Consider the following 20,963-nt stretch of genomic DNA (forward strand, 5'->3'; position numbering starts at 1 on the left):
AAGAAACTGCATTGTATGACGGAGGAATTGACACTTAAGAAAGTAAAGGTAAAACTGTTGTTATTAACAAAAAATTTATCCTTAACTTTTATCTTTTAAATTTTATCTAATGGTTTAGCTAGAGCTGAGGCTTCTCTTATTAGAGGATGTAATTGGGAAACTAGGTAATGGCCGTAATATTGAGTGTTTAGGAAAAAATGGCTCTTCCACATAATACCAAAGGCTCAGCCATCTATAACCTTGAGACAAGCTAGTGGGAAAGTTAGTGATCTCATGTTATCACTTCTCCTTCTGCCCAATGAAGTGCTCCTTTTATTCGTCAATTATGTTGTTTTAAGGATGCTCAGGATTAGATTTCTTCCTATATCCTACTTTTTACTAGTAAGGATGTTGTTGATAGCCATAGGTTGGTGTTATTTTTTGCCACGCTATGGGGTATTTGGGTGACTCGGAATAATCACCTTTTTCGTGGAGGTAGTTCTTCTAAATCCTAAGTTCGGGTGGCCATTTCTAATGATATCTCTCAACATGAGTGGTTTATAAAGCTTCAACTTCAATATCTTCATTTTCTCCATCCTCCTAAAATTGCTTCCCAAAGATCACTAGGTTTTGTTAAAAATAATATTATTAATCTAGAAAAATCTAGGCATTCACCATATCTTAAGAACAACTTAGAAATAATTATCTTAAGGATTCAAGATTTATCAAGATGTAATTTGCAAGAGTAAAAACTAAGCTAGAGAAATCTAGAACAAAATAAAATATTATAAAAGGCAATGTCGGCTCTTGGAAATGCACCGACAACACCACAATATAAATATGTGATGGATTCACTTCATTTGGGAATGAAAAAAAAAAAGCATTTCATGCATTTGCCCACTGTCACAAAACCTTCAAACATATACCTTAAGCCTATAATTTTTACACAGCTTCCACTAGACATTTCTAACAATTGGTATCAGAGCCACTTTATTTCAAAGCCTTCAACAATTAAATTCATTCATCCCTCAACTTCAAACATCACAAAATAAAAATGACTACCCTAAACACATTTAACTACCCCAATTAAATTGAGTACCTATCTTTAAGGGAGAAAAATATAAACAATGGTCTATTCAAATGAAATCTATATTTATCTCACAAGATTTGTGGGAGCTAGTGCAAAATGGTTATGAACAACCAAATGATTTGATCCAAGAAGCTACTTGGGACGAATCACGTCGCAAACAATATAGACAAAATCGGATAAGGGATAATTATGCCCTATCCTTGACCTATCGGGGAGTAGATGAAACTATTCACCCTACCATCATAGCTGTTACAACGGCCAAGGAGGCGTGGAAAATGAAACAATACAAGAGTTTTTTATGGAGAGACTTTGATAATTTGTTAATGGTGGAAAATGAAATAATACAAGAGTTTTTTAGTCGAGTAACAAATATTATAAATCAAATCCGAACGAATGGAGATAAAATAGAAGATGTTCAAGTTGTTCGAAAAATATTAAGAAGTCTCCCCAAAAATTATGATCACATAGTGGCTGCTATAGAGGAGTCTTATAAAGATTTATCTAAATTAAGTTTAACTGAATTAATGGGCTCCCTTCTAACACATGAAGATAGAATGCAGAGATTTATAGAGCAACCACTAGAACAAGCATTTCAAGCTAAATTAAAATTCTCTAATAATGGAGAAAATAAAAATGTCTACTGTAAAAATTTCCGAAAAGGAGGGACATCATATAACTGTGGCAGGGGGAGAGGAAGTTATAAAAATCAAGAAACTCGAGAAAATAATCAATCTGGCTCCTATTGCAATCTATGTAAGAAAAATGGTCATAATACACAAGATTGCTGGTATAAGTGTAAAAGATGCAAAATGCACACTCATTTTGAAAAAGATTGTTGGTTCCGGCAAAAGGAAGAGGCCAATTTTACGGAAAATAAGGAGCCTAGAGATCAATTATTTTATACATGTTTAAATGCTCACCAAGAGTCAAATGATATATGGTATATTGATAGTGGTTGTTCAAACCACATATGACTAGAAAAATTCATTTGTCAGTCTGGACGAAAACATAAAAACACAAATTACTCTTGGTGATGGAAGCAACCAAGAGGTTGCTGGCAAGGGGACAATAGCCGTTAGAACAAAAAACGGCTCGTCTAAATTTATTTCTGATGTTTCTATGTCCCCGGGCTTGCACAAAATTTATTAAAGTGTAGGCCAGCTAATTCAAAGAGGCTATATGGTGAAATTTTGATGCTAATAAATGCCTCATATTTGAAAAGAGAAAAGGGAAATTAATTACTCAAATGGCTTCTAATAAAATATTTCCATTAAGAATGCAATTGGAGCATAATGTTGTCCTAAGTTCTATGGTGGATGAGTCCACATTATAGCATTTGAGATTCGGGTATCTAAATTTTAACAGTTTAAAACTGTTAAAACAAAAAGAATTGGTGATTGGGCTTCCACCTATAACTAATGCAAGAAAAATATGTGAGGGCTGTATATATGGCAAAATGCATAGATTGCCATTCCCTACTTCATCATGGAGGGCCAGATCAGAGCTCCATAAGAGCTTGTTCATGCAGATATATGAGGTCCTACCAGAAATCGTCTCTTGGCGGAAAAAGATATATTTTATTATTTGTCGATGATTTTACTCGCATGATGTGGATTTATATTTTGGAGCAAAAATCAAAAGCGTTTTCTCACTTCATGCAATTTAAAGCCCTCACAGAAAAACAAAGTGGGCGTTCAATAAAACTTCTTAGAACAGATCGTGGGGGAGAATTCACAAATAAAGAATTTAATAGCTTCTGTAAGGAGCATGGAATCAAAAGAGAATTAACTGTCAGACGCACACCTCAGCAAAATGGTGTTGCGGAGAGAAAAAATCGGACCATTGCTGAGATGGCCCGAAGTATGATGCAAGGCAAAAACATGCCCAAATGTTTTTGGGCCGAAGCTGTACATACGACTATCTACATTCTCAATCGATCTCCCACGAAGGCCGTCATGGGTATGACACCCTATGAAGCTTGGCATAAAAGAAAGCCAAGAGTGGAGCACCTCAAAGTTTTCGGGTGCATAGTATATGCCCACATCCCGAAAGAAAATCGGGGAAAACTTGATGGAAAAGGAGAAAAATGTATTTTCATTGGATACAGTGACGAGTCTAAAGGATATCGTCTCTATCAGCCCGAATCCAAGAAGTTAATCATCTCAAGAGACGTCATCTTCGATGAAGGAGCTCAATGGATGTGGATAGAGAAGGAATCTCAACCGCATGAAGGAGATTTTCTTGATGGAAAAGGAGAAAAATGTATTTTCATTGGATACAGTGACGAGTCTAAAGGATATCGTCTCTATCAGCCCGAATCCAAGAAGTTAATCATCTCAAGAGACGTCATCTTCGATGAAGGAGCTCAATGGATGTGGATAGAGAAGGAATCTCAACCGCATGAAGGAGATTTTCTTCCACCAAACCCAAGAGAAGATGAAGGCCCAAATCATCCAGCAACACAGTCATCCTCCATTACATCATCACCGATATCTTCAATATCATCCTCGAGATCGGTGAGTCCAACATCAGGATCAAGCTCTCAAAGCTCAGCTCCAGTAGTGCGACGTTCACAAAGAGATCGGCGACCGCCAAGCTACTTTGAGGATTTCCAGTGCAATCAAGCTATCATGGCTCTCTTCACTAGAGAACTACAAAGCTTTCAAGAAGCATCAGGAGAAGAGAAATGGATCGAGGCCATGAATGAAGAAATCAAGATGATCGAGAAAAACAACACATGGGAGCTTGTTGAGAAACCTGAAGACAAAGAAGTCATCGGTCTCAAATGGGTCTATAAGGTCAAGTATAACGAAGATGGCTCCATCCAGAAATTCAAGGCTCGTCTCGTCGCAAAAGGTTACTCCCAACAACCAGGGATTGACTTTAACGAGACATATTCTCCCGTTGTCCGCATAGAGATTATCAGGTTAGTCCTTGCTCTTGCTGCTCAACTTAAATTACCAGTCTTTCAATTAGATGTCAAGTCAGCATTTCTAAATGGGGAGCTTGAATAAGAAGTGTATGTTGAGCAATCGCAAGGATATCTCATTGAAGGCAAAGAAGACAAAGTATATCGCCTTCGTAAAGCCCTTTATGGACTTAAGCAAGCACCCAGGGCCTGGAATAGCAAAATAGATGGCTACCAACTTCAAAATGGGTTTATAAAAACCCCAAGTGAGCCATCACTATATATCAAGGCCCAAGGATCACACGATTTTCTCATATTGTGCCTTTATGTAAATGATCTAATCTATACAGGCACTAGTTCAAAAATTATTAGAGAATTCAAGAAAGCAATGATGTCGGAGTATGAGATGACCGACCTTGGAGTCATGAAGTATTTACTTGGCATGCAAGTCAAGCAAATCCCAGGAAGAATATTTCTCTCACAGGAGAAATATGCAGACGACCTACTTAAAAAGTTCAACATGAGTGAATGCAAGCCATTGGCTACACCAATGGCACTTAATGAAAAGCTATCCAAGAATGATGGCAAAGAGAAGGTCGATGCATCAATATATCGAAGTTTGGTTGGCTCTCTCATCTACCTCACACATACTAGGCCCGACATAGTACATGCTGTCAGTATAGTATCTAGATTCATGAGTGAGCCAAGTAAAGCTCACTTGGCAGCAACAAAAAGGATTCTCAAGTACGTAAAGGGAACAAAAGGTTATGGAATTATGTACGAAACAGAGGAGAATCACAACCTTACAGGATACACAGACAGTGATTGGGCCGGAAGCATTGACGATCGAGAAAGTACAAGTGGCTACGTCTTCCAGCTGGGAACCAAGGCCATATCTTGGTCATCAAAGAAACAAGCATCAGTAGCCCTGTCATCAGCAGAAGCAGAATACGTAGCAGCAACAAGTGCAGCATGTGAAGCAGTATGGCTTAGAAGAATTCTCGATGATCTACAACAGATATCAGAAGAACCAACAACTATCTACTGCGACAACATGTCTGCAATAGCCATGACAAAGAATCCGGTCTTTCACAGTCGCACAAAGCACATTGAGACACGACATCATTTCATCCGAGAGTTGGTCGACAAACAAGAGATCGAGCTACAATTCTGCAAGACGGGGGAGCAGCTCGCAGACATATTCACTAAAGCAATTCCGACAGAGAAGTTCATCCAGTTTAGAAAACAATTCGGATTACAAGATTTTTCAGAGGTTTTGTCTCAATCCATATTGGGCAACAAAATTTACATGAGGGGGATGTTTAGCCTATCCCCAATCCTAGCCATGATCAGTTGATGTGTGGAGGAATCTATTTTCTTGCCTATTCATGCCTACAAGCCGAGTTACTGGCTTGTATGCATTGTCTTCAATGAATTTTTTTTTTCTAAATAAGAAAGTTCTTCATTCATATATTCAACCATTCATACAACCTAAACAAATTCAAGTCCAAACAAACCAACTAAGTTTAATTCTTTGGAATAAGAGCAGGTATACAAACTACATTACAGAAACGTTTTCATAAAGCAATTTACAACTACATAACCATTATTGATCCTTCCTTGATATCTTTTGGGGTATATATTACAACCTTAACTCTGATTTTAATCTCACTTTTGATTCTCTTTACACTACTACTAATAATAGTAGCTACACTTTGATTCCAGTACCAATCATTTCGACATCTTCAGATATGATATACACCAACAACCACTCCAACTAGTATGACCTATTTATGAATCTTAGTCTTTGAACTTCTTCTAATCCATTTACAGATTTGCTGCAAGTCCATAGTGGTGATATGAACTCTCGTCTATCTATTTACCTCTTGAATACATCAATTACTGAATGCACATCTGAAAAATAATTGCTTGTGATTTTTAACTTGTAGACCACACATCAAACACATATCAATATTACTTATGCCAATTTATTTCAGTCTTTCAGTAGTCTGCAGCTTCTCCTGAATTTCCAACCATTGAATAAATATGTTCTTAGGTATGCTCAACCTATTCCAATACTACTTTCATTCAAGATACTCTTCTATGTTCTCCAATAATCTTCCATAAATATACTTTACATAATATTTACCCATGTTGCTCAGTTTATCACTTGCGTAATGTGCTTTAAAAATTTTCTTTCACTTTGCATATTTTTCTCCTGTACCAGCTAGCATAAGTCTTAGGAGTATATGACCACTAATTAGATTCTCTAATTTAAAGTGGATGAACTCATTTTATCTGAACATTATCTTGTTTGGATGAGATAGCCCACACATATTTCCCATGCAAGCTATGTTCCACAACTTTACATCTATGAAAACCTATCCTCATGCACTTTCATCTTGAAAAACCTACTCCCAAGCTACATAACTAGGCTTATGACTGAAGTGATTTCCACTCCACAAAAAAGCTCTACAAAATCTAACCACATCTTGCAGTACTTTCTTTAATTTCACAAGACATAAACCTGAGCCCATTATCTATGTATCCTATTGAGCACTCAATTGCTAATTGAGCTTTAGCCATGTAGGATAGATTTCTAGAGCTCCGGACTCTTATCCTAGCAGTCATCTTTTCTATCAAAGCCTCATATTAAGATATTCGTTTGGAGCATATGGGAACTCCAAGATATCTAAAAGACAAATTGTTAATTGTAAACTCTGAAGCAGCAACAATCCTCTGCACATCTGTCTGCTTCATACCACTAGTGAACATAACTGACATCTGAATATTTGCTATCAAATTAGAAGTGTGTGAAAATAACTTGAAAGCACCTAACAACAAGTAAATTGATGAAAAATCTCCTTTATTTGCAGCAGAGAATTAATTCATCAGCAAAGCACATGTGAGTTAACTTAGCTCCTTGTATCTGAGGTGGAACTTTGATTGGCTAAGTTTACTCATTTCTATGTAGAACTCTTGACATATACTCCATGTATATTACAAAGAGGAGTGGAGACATAGGATCATCTTGTCTCAACCCCTCTCTTTGCAGGGAAAAATCCTTCATTAAACCATTTATGAGCAAAGAAAACCTATTAGTATATAAACGCTCCATAACCAGTTGTATAAACTTTAGAGAAAAGCCTAAATGTTTCAGCATTTGCTTCAAGAATGCCCAATTGACAGTGTCATATGCCTTTTGAATATCAATCTTCAAAAGACAACTTGGAGAGACAGATTTACTACCATAATGCCTGACCATATCCTAAATACCCATGATATTATGTGCAATATACCTCCCATGCACAAAACCTCTTTGATTCCCACAAAATCCCAAGCATATTTTATAAAAATGATTCCAAATCCATGGGGATTTATCCCCTAAATAGAAAAAAGTGCACTCTTAATCTCGTATATTGTGTATGGACCTTCTAGTATAGCTTTTTGTTGCTCACTAACTAGAGGACCACATTGTATTATTTTTGGTAAAACAACAAATCTCTCAGTAGTGCTACCTAACAGCTTATTATGGTAGTCCAAGAATGCATCAGATAGTGCAATAGCACTATATACTTCCAATTTCCATCAACATTATATATACTATATATATGATTGTGTATTCTTCTAGCCTTAAAAATCTGATGGAAAAGTGCAGTATTTTCATTACTATGTTTCACCCACTCCATCGTTGCTTTCTGTTTCAGAAATTCTAGATAAGCTGCATGTTTCATTGAATAATCTTGTACAGCAACAAGTTCCTTGTTTCTAATCTGCTCATCGTGATGGTGCGGATGTATCATCTCTGAGTTTCTACCATTTCATGGTAAGCTTTCAGTTTAGCTACATGGATTTAGAGAATCCAGTTTTATTCAACTCCTTTAGAGCTACCTTCACCGGCTTCAATTTCTTCATGACTAATTGACTATATACATCTTTGACCCTTGTATCTCGTACTATACTTCTGAACTGTGGAGCTACTTTCCACATTGTATAGTACCTAAAAGGTTTACCCCTTGAGTTCTCTAGGGTATAGTGCTGAGACTATGAGAGCTGGTTAATAATCAAGTTCACCTTCTTCCTGAAACATGCTTTAACACATAAAATATTCTCCTACCATCTACTGTTAGCCATGACTCTATTTGAGAAAACCCTTTGTCTCCCAGCTTGCTTGTTATTCCATGTATAGAAATGCCCAAAACATTTTATATCCTCAATTTCACACTCTAACATACAAGCTCTTATATCCTCAATTTCAACCTCCATCACTAGTGGGCCTATTCTTTCATCCAAATACATTACGCAATTAACATTCCCACATAGCATCTAGGAATTTTTTGTTTTTATCTATCTCAACTCTTTCCATAATTCCAATCTCCCATGTCTATTGTTGGAGTTAAGGCTTGGAAAAGCCTTGGCTCATATTCTTGTTTGTCCCACATTGCTTGTGGGAGGGAATTTCTTCATGTTTATATACTTCCTCCCTCCTTCCATCTATTGAGTTGTGACTAGAGATGCTTTTGTGGTTGGATGATATGTTTGGTTTGGGCTTGCTATCACACACGCGCGCCCCGCCCGGACCGGGCCATGGGCCTTGGGCCTTGGGCCTTGGGCGGCCAAGATCGATAACCACCATTGTCGGGCCGTAATTGCTTTCAAGTCAGTGATCTTCTATCACGGCACAACCTTGAAAGTTATCTATTTCTGCCTTTGCGAAACTCTTGTTCTAACATCTATCATTATAGGCATATATGAAAGTGCAATAAAAGCAAATACTTCTATTTAAAGAGGGGATACTCTCATCACAATAATGTTATTTTTGGTTAAATGTAAATTCATTCTATTACTTTTCTTTTTTTTTTTTTTTTTTTTTTTTTTTTTTTTAAAGAGGGGATACTCTCATCACAATAATTTTTGGTTAAATGTAAAAAATCTCTTTTTCTCTCTCCTAATCACAACAATGGCGATATTCTCATATTAAGAAGATGAAGAATCCAACCACAATGAAAAGATAAGCAACCTCTGAATAAATTTTCAGCTACTTTCGTTCCTTCGAATCTGCTATTTTCGTTTGATTGTTTTGCTATGAGCAAACTACTTCGAACAAATTTTCAAGAAAATTTAGTTTAGTTTTTCGCAAAATGTATTTTTACTCTCTTCTATTTGGCTTAGATTAGTGTATTCTTTTGGATTGGAATTGTTGATTAGGAGAGAGAATTGCTGCCCTTAATATATCAGGTGATAATGCAAACTCTGTGTGGGATGAACTTGCAAGTACTCGAAGGAACGATTGTGATTAGTTACTATGATTAGGAAAGAGAAAAGTTTTTGTATTTTTGTCTTCATTGTTGTGATAACCAAATTGATGGTTTATGCAAGTACTCGAAGGAACGATGGTGAAGACAAGATAACCAAATTGACAATGGCGATAACCAAATTAATACAATTAGTTATTGTAATACAATTAATTAAAGTTGCACTTATAATACTCAAAGTTATCCTTATAATACTCAAAGTTACCCTAGAAATATGAAAATTAATTATAACATAATAAAGTTATCTTAAACGTACAAAAATTTACCCTTATAATATATAAAGTTGCCCCTGAAATATATAAAGTTGTCCTTAATATAATGAAGTTATCCTAAAACAGGCAAAAGTTACCCCTAAAGTATATAAAGTTACTCTAAAAGTGGGAAAAGTTACCCTTGTTTTCAGTTTTCAGAATAAGAGCTGTTTTCAGCGGATCCTACCTATATATATATATATATATATATATATAAGTGAGTTCATATATGAGAATGCATACTTACATGAGAATGAATTTTACGCGCGATAAGTGATGTAACTCTAATGAAAAAGTGATATAACTCCAAGAAAAAATAATATTAGAAAAAAAAATTCCAAATTTTTTTTTTTTGGGCTCAAAAGTTTTTAGGGGTGTATAACTCTAATGAACAAGTGTTGTAACTCTAATCCAATCGTATGGTTGAGATTAATTCTCATTTCTCATGTAAGGAGCCTTCTCATGTGATCTTGCGTTTGTTTATATATATATATATATATATATATATATATATATATATATATATATATATATATATATATATATATATATATATATATATATATATATATATATATATATATATGTATGTATGTATGTATCATATATATATATATATGTATCATATATATATATATATGTATGTATGTATCATATATATATATATATAAATATATATATATATATCATATATACATATAGAGGGGAAGACTCTTGTGAGAACACATATCTTACTTGAGAACACTTTTTATGTGAGAACAGATTAGGGTTTAGAACATATGTAATATTCTTTTAGATCATATGCAACCACATTTTAGAATAACATCCTTAACCTTTTTTTTTTTAGGAAATATACTTAAATGTTTAGTACATATGCAACTCTTTTTAATAATATAACTTTTTCTAGGGAACATACTTACAATTTTTTAAGGAAACAAATAATTAAACTTAAATTTTTAGAACATACACAACACTTTTTAGAACAACATATTTATTTAACTTTTTTTAGGATTCATACTTAAGTTTTTTTTCGGAAGTATATACTTCAATTTTGAGAGCATATGTTTCTTAACATATTTTTCTCCCATGTCAATTTTGCAATTAATTTGTTGATAATAGAAAAGGATGTTTTACGTTGTTGTTCCTATGCTCTAAATATTGTACAACATATGTTCTAAATAGTTAATATTATGTTCCAAATAGTTCTTACTGTGTTTTAAATAGTTATTGTTGTGTTCTATATAGTTCTTGTCATGTTCTAAATAGTCGCACTAGAGTTTTGATGTTTCTAATTTATAAATTTATGAAAAATTAAAATTAAATATGAATAGTATTGTTTCCTTTTTTTTATTGCATTTTCCGAATTAAAAAATTAAAATCAACCTAAAATTACCAACAGCACACCGAAATTTTTCTCTGAATTCTTTGAAAATTACTTGTTTTCTTCTTTGGAACATATTAAAAATAATTTAAAACATACTTGCTTTCTTTGGAATTCTAAATAGTCGCACTAGATTATTAAGAACAGTCCGTTCGAGTGAAAATGAACATGTTTGTAGTTTATTTTTCTTAGTATAATTTGGATCATTTGGGAGATTTATAATGAAAAATTTTGTATGATTGATTGCGATCTTGATTTGTTTTTGAAATGAAAGGCCGGCGTAAGTAAATGTGTATAATTGGCGCTAATAGTGCAAATGTCAAATCCCTTACCCTTTGAACCAATATATCAGAGCCCATTTTATAGGAGAATACTTATGGTGTAGACCCAACAAAGTTGGTCTTGATCCTTAAATTCGATTCGAAATATCTGATCAGTGGTCCGATTTGGATCCGAAACAGATAATCCAAAATCTGATATGAATTCGAAATGATTCGGTCTGATCTGAATCTGGTTCGAACAATCTTGATCCAATACTCATTCGAAATCCAAACGATATGATCCATAATCAACCCGACCCAAAATCAATCTGACCCAAAATCACAAAGCAAAAAGAAACTATTCGCTTCGATTATGCCTGATCCGAAGTACCCAACATTGACCTTTTTATGAATAATATTATCATGAAAGACTTAAAACTAATTTATGTTCTACACCATGGAAACCTATAAAAGATATTATATATTATTGCGTAAATATTCCATTAATTATTTGCTTAATTATCTATATACATAAACCTTATATAACTTGCTAGTCACTAGACTTAACTTGTAATTTCTATAATGTGCTTAATTATCCAAATATATAAACCTTATATTAGCACAAATACGATTGAATTTTTAATGTAATTAGTTACTGCAAATAGAATAAATTTGTTTACATATAACAACCCTAGTGTTAAAAACTCAAAATATTTTTGGTCCCAGCTTAACCTGATTCGAAAAACCCAATCCACAACTGCTCGGTCCGAAAACCATCTGATCTGATGATGATATGAAATTATAATCTGAAATCCGATTTAGTCCCAAAATACAATGGTCCAAACAATATCCCAATCTAAAATGGTCTGGTCCGATTCCGATCTAGTTTGAATCTAACTTGATCTGAAAACAGTATGATCCAAATTGGTCTAGTCCGAATCTGATATGATTGGTCCTATTGCCACGTTTACTTTGGTGTCTCCTGATATGCTATTGTTAAAAAAATGTTTAAAAAAATTGTTATTATTTTAGTGATGCAATATTTAGAAGTTACTTTTACTAATTATAATTTACGTATATCCACGCACGTATCACGTGCATATTTAACTAGTCTGGTTTTGAGGGGAGGAGAGAGAAAAGACACGAATTCTCTTTTTGAAAAATAGTTATTATGTACAAAAATATTTTTATTTATTTACTTGGAGTTAAGCAAATCTTGAAAAAAATTTGGATTGAGTATCTAAACTACAACTTTTGCTAAAGTTTAGTACCTTCCATTGTACTTAACGTATCATAACAATGTAATATAGACATTGAGTCACCAGAGTAAATCTACTTTAAGAAGTTAATTTTTCATTTGAACAAAATATCTCTAATCTATACTACTATATATTAAAAGGCGTTCCTAAGAAAGGAATAATGCCACGTGGTGCTTTCGCTTAGAGTGTTTTATGCCATGTAATCCACATACACTAAAAAATAGAAAAAACATTATGTAAGATTTGATCTTGTAACCACAAGCATATTTACTAATGTCTTAACCACTAAATTAAGTAATACTTAATGTTATTATTTCAAAGTAGAATAGTAATTAATAAATAAAAGATATAATTAGTAGAATGTAAACCGGGCCTAAAAACTAGTGTTAATACAAAAGTTGTATTCTCGTACTAGCATACTTATTATTTGGTTCTGAAACTAAATTTCCCTACACCCTTCACCTATGAAGCATGGGTACGACTCCCAGGTACCGTTTCCCGTACCGGGGACGGGGACGTCTTGGGTACGCTACAGATTCGGCTGGGATTCGTACCCAGAACGAATTCAGTGGGTCGTGGACGTGGGTTGCTTTTGGGGACGGATGGGCCGACTTTGGGGACGGCGCCGGGGACGTTTTTGAGGGGAAAGTCACGTACCCAACCTGTTTTAGTGAAATTCGAAATCCCCAAATTTGAATTCTAGGGTTTTAGGGTTCGAAATTCTCAATTCTCTCTCAATTAACTGAACTTCGAAAGTGTGAAGTCACCTGAACTTCTTCTCGCCGGTCACCGGTGGTTTCGCCGGTCGTCCTCTCAACCTCCTTCGAAGCAAGTTCGACTTCTCTAAGTTCGAAGCCAGTTCGACTTCTCTGAGTTCGAACTTCGAAGCAAGCCTCGACTTCTTCTCATCGGTTATCTCCACTCATCGTCGGATTTCTTCTCTCACCTGAACTAGCCTAGTGAGTAATATTTATTTTCTGGTTTAATAGTTCTTCTCCATTGTATAACAAGAACTGAAAATATCCTTTAAGGAAGAGGGAGTATGTTGTTTACACTTTACAGGTGTCATCCACCTTGTTTCTTTTCTTCTGTTTTTTACTTTGGGGAATACATTGTCATCTCCCTTTTCCTTTTTTAAAAGAAAACTCTAGTCTAGTCTATTTTAACAGTATAATGTGTTGAGTTATAACTTATAAGTATGAAATATTAATTTTTAATAATCTAATTTTAATTATGACTGAAATACTGTAAATTAATAAGTTTATAATTACCATTTAATTTATAAAAATTCAATTTTAAGTAATATCATTCATTAAATGTATTATATTATTTAATTTTTTTTGCCGAATCCGAGCCATACCCGTTTTTAGAATTTTTGATTTTACCGTTTTCCGTACTCGTACCCGTCCCCGTATCTGTATCCGTGCTACTTAGCCCTTCACATAGGATCTCATTTGTCAACTATTAATTTTGTTAACCATAACATGATAAAACCACTAGCTAATATAGGCAACATTATCATTATCTAGTTTAAGGCTTTTGAGACTTTATGGCCCATATGATCTAGTTTTATAATGGAATCAAGAATTACTCGAAACTTATTTTAATTATGTTCATTTTGAAAAATGATTATAAATTTAATGTAATTCAAAATGGATTTGGGCAAGTTGGTAAAGAGGAGGAGAATTTGGTCCACTTACAAGTCCGAAGGTTCCGTACTATAACTAATTGACAACAGTAGGATTAACTCCTTTATCTTAAACGTGGTATTTTCTCTCTTCTTTCTCCAAGATGTACAAACTCACGTGTACACAATGAACATGGGTGTAACAAATAACAATAGAAAATTTGAAACTTGCAAATAATTATAACATTTCTAATAAAAACTTACGAAACTTAACCTGCAGTGACGAGAACCGGTGTGAACCAAGCTTTCCTATTAGATACACAACGATCAGTCATCGTCGCATTGCCATGGTAGCCCTCTGGACAGTGACAGTTGTAGCCTCCATTAATGTTGAAACAATACTCTGGCTTTTCACAATCATTTGTATCATTATTCTTACACTCATCAACATCTGAGGAGAGATTCAACGATTAAATCTATCAGATAAGACTCAGAAAACTGCCAAAGAAAAACTATTGTTGGGAAAACAACGCAGGTTTTTATTATTATTAAAATAAATTTAATGAGCTACGTTAAGCCCTCCCTACTGTAATTAATAACTAGTCTTGTATGCACGCGATGTGTGTGAAAACAAACAAAAGTTCAATTGCATAATAATATATACGAAAAATTATTCATAAAGTTCATTGTATATTTTTCTTCTGTTTTTTTTTTTTGAAAACCAATAAATCAAGGATGATGTAAATATTTTGTTGATTGAGGGTATAATGATAAAAGATGGTGAAGAAATTCATGAACTGAACTTCATTTCAGCAATTGTAAACAATGTAAAAGTGATTGAGAGAATTTAGAGGGAGAAAGTGTGTAATAATTCCAGAATGAATATTATTACATCATTGCTTAGATTGAACTAAGTAGACAATTTATATACTACTGTCATTACAAGAGAGAGAGAGAGAAATATCTAGAATTAGTTATAAACAAGAAGAAAGGTTGTTATAACAACCTGCTGAGCTGGCAGTTGTAATAACCATCAAGTGGTTGTTTCAGTAGGAGGAAGATTGCATACATCAGCAACCCCCCTCAAGCTAAGGAGTGATTGATCTTCAATCAAACCTAGCTTGGAGCTAAGTTTCGGATGCTGGGGAGAATTCAAGGCCTTTGTAAACAAGTCAGCAAGTTGATCTTGGGTAGGCAAGTATGAGAGTTCAAGCAAACCTTCCATAACTTTCTCTCTAGTAAAGTGACAACAAAGTTTTATATGTTTTGTTCTCTCATGTAGAACTGGATTTCTACCAATGTGAATGGCATATTGGTTTTCACACAATAATTTAACAGAAGTTAAATCAGGAACCCCAAGTTCTTGCAAAAGTCTAACAAGCTAGGTGACTTCAGAGTTTGCTGCTGACACTGCCCTGTACTCAGCTTCAGAAGAAGACTTGGAGATTGTAGCTTGCTTCTTGGATTTCCAAGAAACAGGTGAAGAGCCAAGCAACATCGCATAACCAGTGACATAACTGCGAGTATCAAGGCAAGAAGCCCAATCCGAGTCTGAATAGGCCTTCAAAGTAAGCTAATCAGTGGCAGTGAGCAATATTCCTTGCCCTAGGGACCCAGCTAAGTACCTAAGAACATGGTGTAAAGCTTCATAATGTTGAACTCGAGGCTGGTGCATATACTAGCTAAGAGTTTGCACTACATAACATAAATGAGGCCTAGTGTGAGTTAAGAAGTTCAGTTTCCCCACTAAACTTCTGTATAGAGCAGGATCAACATAGAAAGCACCACAATCACTAGAAAGTTTAATACCAATAGGGAGAGGAGTTTTGGTTGTCTTAGAGAGATTCATGTTGCAAGCTGCTAGCAATTCATTGGAAAACTTCCTTTGAGTCATAATAAGACCTTAAGAAATAGAAGTGATTTCCATGCCTAAAAAATAATTTAAAGACCCTAAGTCTTTAATGCTAAAGACTTGATGTAAATGAAGCTTGAGAGTCTCCAGAGCAAGATTAGTGCCAGTGAGGATGATAACATCCACATAGATGCCAATAATAAGAATGTGGGAGCCAAATTTGTTAAGAAACAAAGAATAGTCATTCTTTGATCGATAGTAGCCTTGTTGTAGTAATTCAGAAGTAAGCCTAGTAAACCATTGCCTTGAGGCTTGCTTAAGACCATACAAAGATTTTCTAGAGCTTACATACAAGGTTCTTGGGATTAGGAATATCTTGAGGCATCTTCATATAGATTTCTTCAGTAAGGTCACCATGCAGAAATGCATTGTTGATGTCTAATTGGAACAAGGGCCATCTCTTACTAGCTGCAATGGCAAGCAAACATCTCACATTGGACATTTTCACAACTGGTGAAAAGGTTTCCTCAAAGTCAATCCCATATTGTTGGGTGAATCCCTTGGCAACTAATCTGACTTTGAGCCTCTCTAATGACCCATCTGCCTTAAGCTTAACTTTAAACACCCATTTGCACCCAATAGCCTTCTTGCCTTTAGGTTAATTGGTATGAGCTCCTAAGTGCCATTAGCTTCTAAGGCAACAATGTCTTTATGCATTGCTTCAACTCAGCCCTCATTTTGTGAAGCTTCTAAGTAACTTTCAGGTTCAGAGATGGAAGAAGTATGAGAAATAAGGGCTTAGAAGAGGAAGGGAGGTCATTGAAAGAGACTATGTTTCACCAGTGAAGGGAAAAAGAAAGAGAAGCAACATAGTCAGTCATCCAAGTAGGAGTATCATGAACTCTAGTAGAGTGTCTAAGGACAGGTGAAGGAGGGAGAGAAGTATCATTTTGTGGTGGTATAGATGAAGGAGAGAAAGAGTCATTTTGTAAAGTGGAAATGGAAGAAGGTGTAAGTGTTTCATAAAATTGAAAAGGTTTAGGAATAGGAAAAGAGTAGTCATGAACAACTGATGTATTGTGAGGGAGAAAAATAGGAGGAGGAGAGGAATGAGTCTGAGTTTGTGATTACCCTTTTTTTCATTTTTATTGTGAGTTTGTGATTAGCTCACTGACCCAGGTTAATAATACTTGTTCCAAATAAACGGTACTATATAGAAATAAAAATCAATTTATATGTGGAAATATATTATATGGGATTTTATCTTTTCTTTGAGATGAACACCTAGAAATTATGAGCTCTCAAATTTCATATGTATGGTAATATTATTTTTTTTAGTTGTGATTCGGTTGTTGTGAATAAACTGAACAAATATAATATGACTTATAAACTTCACAAAGGTACAACTACACTAAAATTATGGACAATAGATTTCACATAAGTTCTATGTGCAATTTTAATCTTTAACCTTACATATTTATATATTACTGAGTTTGTGATTGTTATCTTTTCTTATCTATTTATATATTGGCTAATCCGTTTTTAGTTGATAAGTACATAATATATGTAATTTTAATCTTTAACCTTACGTAGAGATGCCATACATTTACCACTTAAGATAGCATATTCCTAGCGGACTTTAAATACTGCGATGTGATATTTTGTACAATGAAAGGGGTTCCATTGTTATTATACTAAACTTTAAGACATCTCATGCTTGTTGTTACAATTAGGCTATCCCCCTTTAAGTTTTACAAACCTCATGAGCCAAGTAAAAGTTAACTTTTGTTGAGACTTTGTTATATTTTCTTATCTATTTATATATTGGCTAATCCGTTTTTTAGTTTATAGTTTAATATTAGGTGTTAGTACATAAGATGTTTTGACTTTTGTGCAAGTATTATTACATAAGATGTTTATTCTTTTGTGCAAGTTAAGTGTTAGTACATAAGATGTTTATTCTTTTATGCAAGCTAAGTGTTAATACATAAGATGTTTATTTTTTTTTTGTGTTATACATGAGGTGCTAATATCAATTATTATTGATTTTATCGTGGATCGTGTTTTGTATTGCTAATCACATTGTAACTCACTAATAATTATCATCGTTTTATGGGATACACCGTAGTCTGTGTAATATGACGGCCCACGATTTTATAGTTTGCAATGAACTTATAATTTTGATGGTATGGATATGTGGTCAATGATCTTATAATTTGAACTTTTTAAAAAAACCTATAATACAACTTATTGTATGATTAATACGTCCCTTGGTAAACTTTAAGTTATATATATATTATAATCTGTTAAGACTTTTGTTTTAATTTGGGTTTAAGAAGAGAGTACAACATGTTCATTTAAATGGTTGTAATACCTTAAGTAGTACCTAAAATATAAGCTTCTTGCTATAAATTTATTTCTTAATTAGTGCCAAAATATATGATTAGTAACTCAAATACTGAATTTAGGGGATATGAATTTTTAATTAGTTTCTAAAATACCGTATTTAGGGGATATGATTTTTTTCATTAGTGCCTTAAATATCGAATTTAGGAGATATATTTTTTTTGGCAGTTTTATGATGCATAAGTAATTACTAATTAGTAGCAATCAATTCCTAAAATTTAGTTGATTTACATTCCATCACAGAGAACTTTCTTAAATAGCTTTCCAATTATATGCGTAAAAAAGTAATGCATGACAGAAATATTTAGAGACAAATACACGTGGCAAAAAATTGTAAAAATATATTACAATGGATTGACACATCGACAATTCAATTTGCACTTGACACATAAGCAAATCCTTATTGGGATTATCATACATTCATACTGCATTTTACCTTATCCCTCTAACGCGTAACAAGGTGTGGCTTTAATTCATTTAGGATTTACTAATGGTCAGAGTGAAACTTACACTTACAATAATCTACAATAAATTAACTTTTATCCAATAAAAAAAATTTGTAAAATTAAATTAACTTCCAATTGAGTAATTGTAATTAGAAATTAGTCTGTAATTTACTTTCGGAGGGGAGATTAGTCTATAATTACGTTATTTTCTGACTCAATTGAGTGAACAACAATAACTGAGCAAGGCTGCTAAAACTCTTCTCAATTTTAGAAACTCGCCTGGATCTTATTTATCCTCAGTTCTCTATAATTATAAGTTGTGAATGATGGGGAGACATAGGAGAGTATTTTTGAGGAATTTGGAATCTGACGACAAAACACTTAGAAACTTAAAGAACCGGAAATAATCCTAACTTTTTCATATGTCATTGGGTTACACTGTAGATTGATTAACAAAGAAAATAAATCAGAATATTTACCTGTGCAACCTTGAGAAAGGTAAGGATTTCCGGAATAACCATCTTTGCATTTGCAACGATAGCCAACTTCATACTCTGAATCATAACAGTCTGTGTTTTCCGTACACATGTAATTCCTGTGTGCTTTAGCAACTGAACAACTGTTTCTTCCAACTTTCCAATTGAAGATTACTGGCAGCTTTATTTCATTACTACGGTAATAGTTTAAGTCCTGACTCAAATTCCTTTGATAAAATTTGAATGTTTCTATCTCAACAGGAAACGCAGAACTACAAGGATTAAAAGGCACAAATCTGTGATTCGAAAAACTTGAAACATTTGTTGTAATGTTCGAAACTCCTTCAGGAAGCGCAATTTGGCAGCAACCAATCCCATTGCAGGCACCATCAGCAACATCGTTTAAGTTGGCGCATTGAGTCATGCAGCCTGTGTAATATGGTCTTCCATGTCGAAACCCGGTAAACCAGACATTGGTATCGCAGCCGATGGCAACTAATACGTTTTTCGTGCTAGAAATAGTAAAGGTCGCCAGGTTTACCCAGCTCCAAAATATGGTTTTAAGGAGCTGGCCTTGGCTTGAGTTATGGTAACAATCATAACAAACGGGATTGTTAATGGTTAGTTCACCTTCTAGTGAAACTTTCAACACCTCCAAATTTCTACCAAGTATTAGTCTTGGTGGAGTATAAGTATCATTACAAACGAATTTGTAATCATAGTTATTATCCACAAAGTAATAGCACCCATCTTCAATACCAAATGGATATGGAATGCTAACGTTTCCACAAGTGTGTGAACAGTATGGCTTGAGGACTTGCCGTGGTACCACTTCATCTCCTAAGACGAATGGTGTTAAAACCCAAAGTAGTACAATTGTAAGAAGTGTATTACTTGAATGCTCCATGAGATGCGTAAAAGTAATTGGACTCGCGTTTTGAGCAGGATGATCAAATTGTGTATATATGGACGCTAGTTAAGTGTTGAGTGGTGGTGTACGTTTGATTTGGCCTGAGACATAGTGAAGGATTCAAAAGCTCTATAAATAAATTAGTTTGTCTGAAGTTATGAACACACTGATGGGTGATGGTGTAGTTAGTTTGAATTTTCGAAGCAAATGCTACTGTCGCAAGCCTAGAAGACGACAGTTACGGAGGGGGAGTTGACGACGACCTTCATTCATTCTTAAATGCTATATTATATGGTTGGGTAAGAATATCACTGCGATAAATAAATAAAATGAAAGTAAATAACTATTATGGCTCTATCAATTCAAGATTATCCAATATATATTATAAAGAAAAAAGAGAAAATAAAAGCTCCTACCACTTAATACTTGTTAACATTTATGTGACGCTGTGCAGGACTTCCACGGCCCTTGCATCTAAATGATTCCAAGTGTAGCTGAGCTAGTGGTGTTAAAACATGTTCTCAAACAGGTTCTGGGTATACTTATGGTAAACCAGGTCATATCCGGATAGGTCAGGATTCTGATTGTCAGTGTCCCAGGTCATGATTGGTCAGGTTTTGTTCAACTGGGTCGAACACATTTGAATCATTTGATTCCCAGGTGCCGAACAGGTCTGAACATTCCATTTATAAACCGATCCAATATCGGATATGATCACCCGTTGATATTTTTTTGCCCGGTTTGCGCAGGTCGTATTTAGATTTCATGCACGGTAGCGTTAAGTCAAATGTACTCAGGTTGAA

At 34.4% G+C, this 20,963-nt stretch overlaps 1 protein-coding gene across 1 annotated transcript in view; it reads right to left on the reverse strand.

The window, feature by feature from the left end:
- LOC104888876 (putative wall-associated receptor kinase-like 16) overlaps positions 1-20,285 on the reverse strand; it is a 41,418-nt gene extending 21,133 nt beyond the window's left edge. The window contains exons 1-2 of the mRNA XM_048641163.2: positions 19,254-20,285; positions 14,345-14,521 (exon numbers count right to left, since the gene is read on the reverse strand). Of these exons, the coding sequence (XP_048497120.1) occupies positions 14,345-14,521; positions 19,254-20,157 (1,081 nt within the window). The 5' untranslated portion in view covers positions 20,158-20,285. The remainder of the gene's footprint in view (positions 1-14,344; positions 14,522-19,253) is intronic.
- Between the last annotated feature and the right edge of the window lie 678 nt (positions 20,286-20,963).

The sequence above is a fragment of the Beta vulgaris genome, chromosome 3, assembly GCF_026745355.1.
Source record: "Beta vulgaris subsp. vulgaris cultivar EL10 chromosome 3, EL10.2, whole genome shotgun sequence".
Classification (NCBI taxonomy): domain Eukaryota; kingdom Viridiplantae; phylum Streptophyta; class Magnoliopsida; order Caryophyllales; family Amaranthaceae; genus Beta; species Beta vulgaris.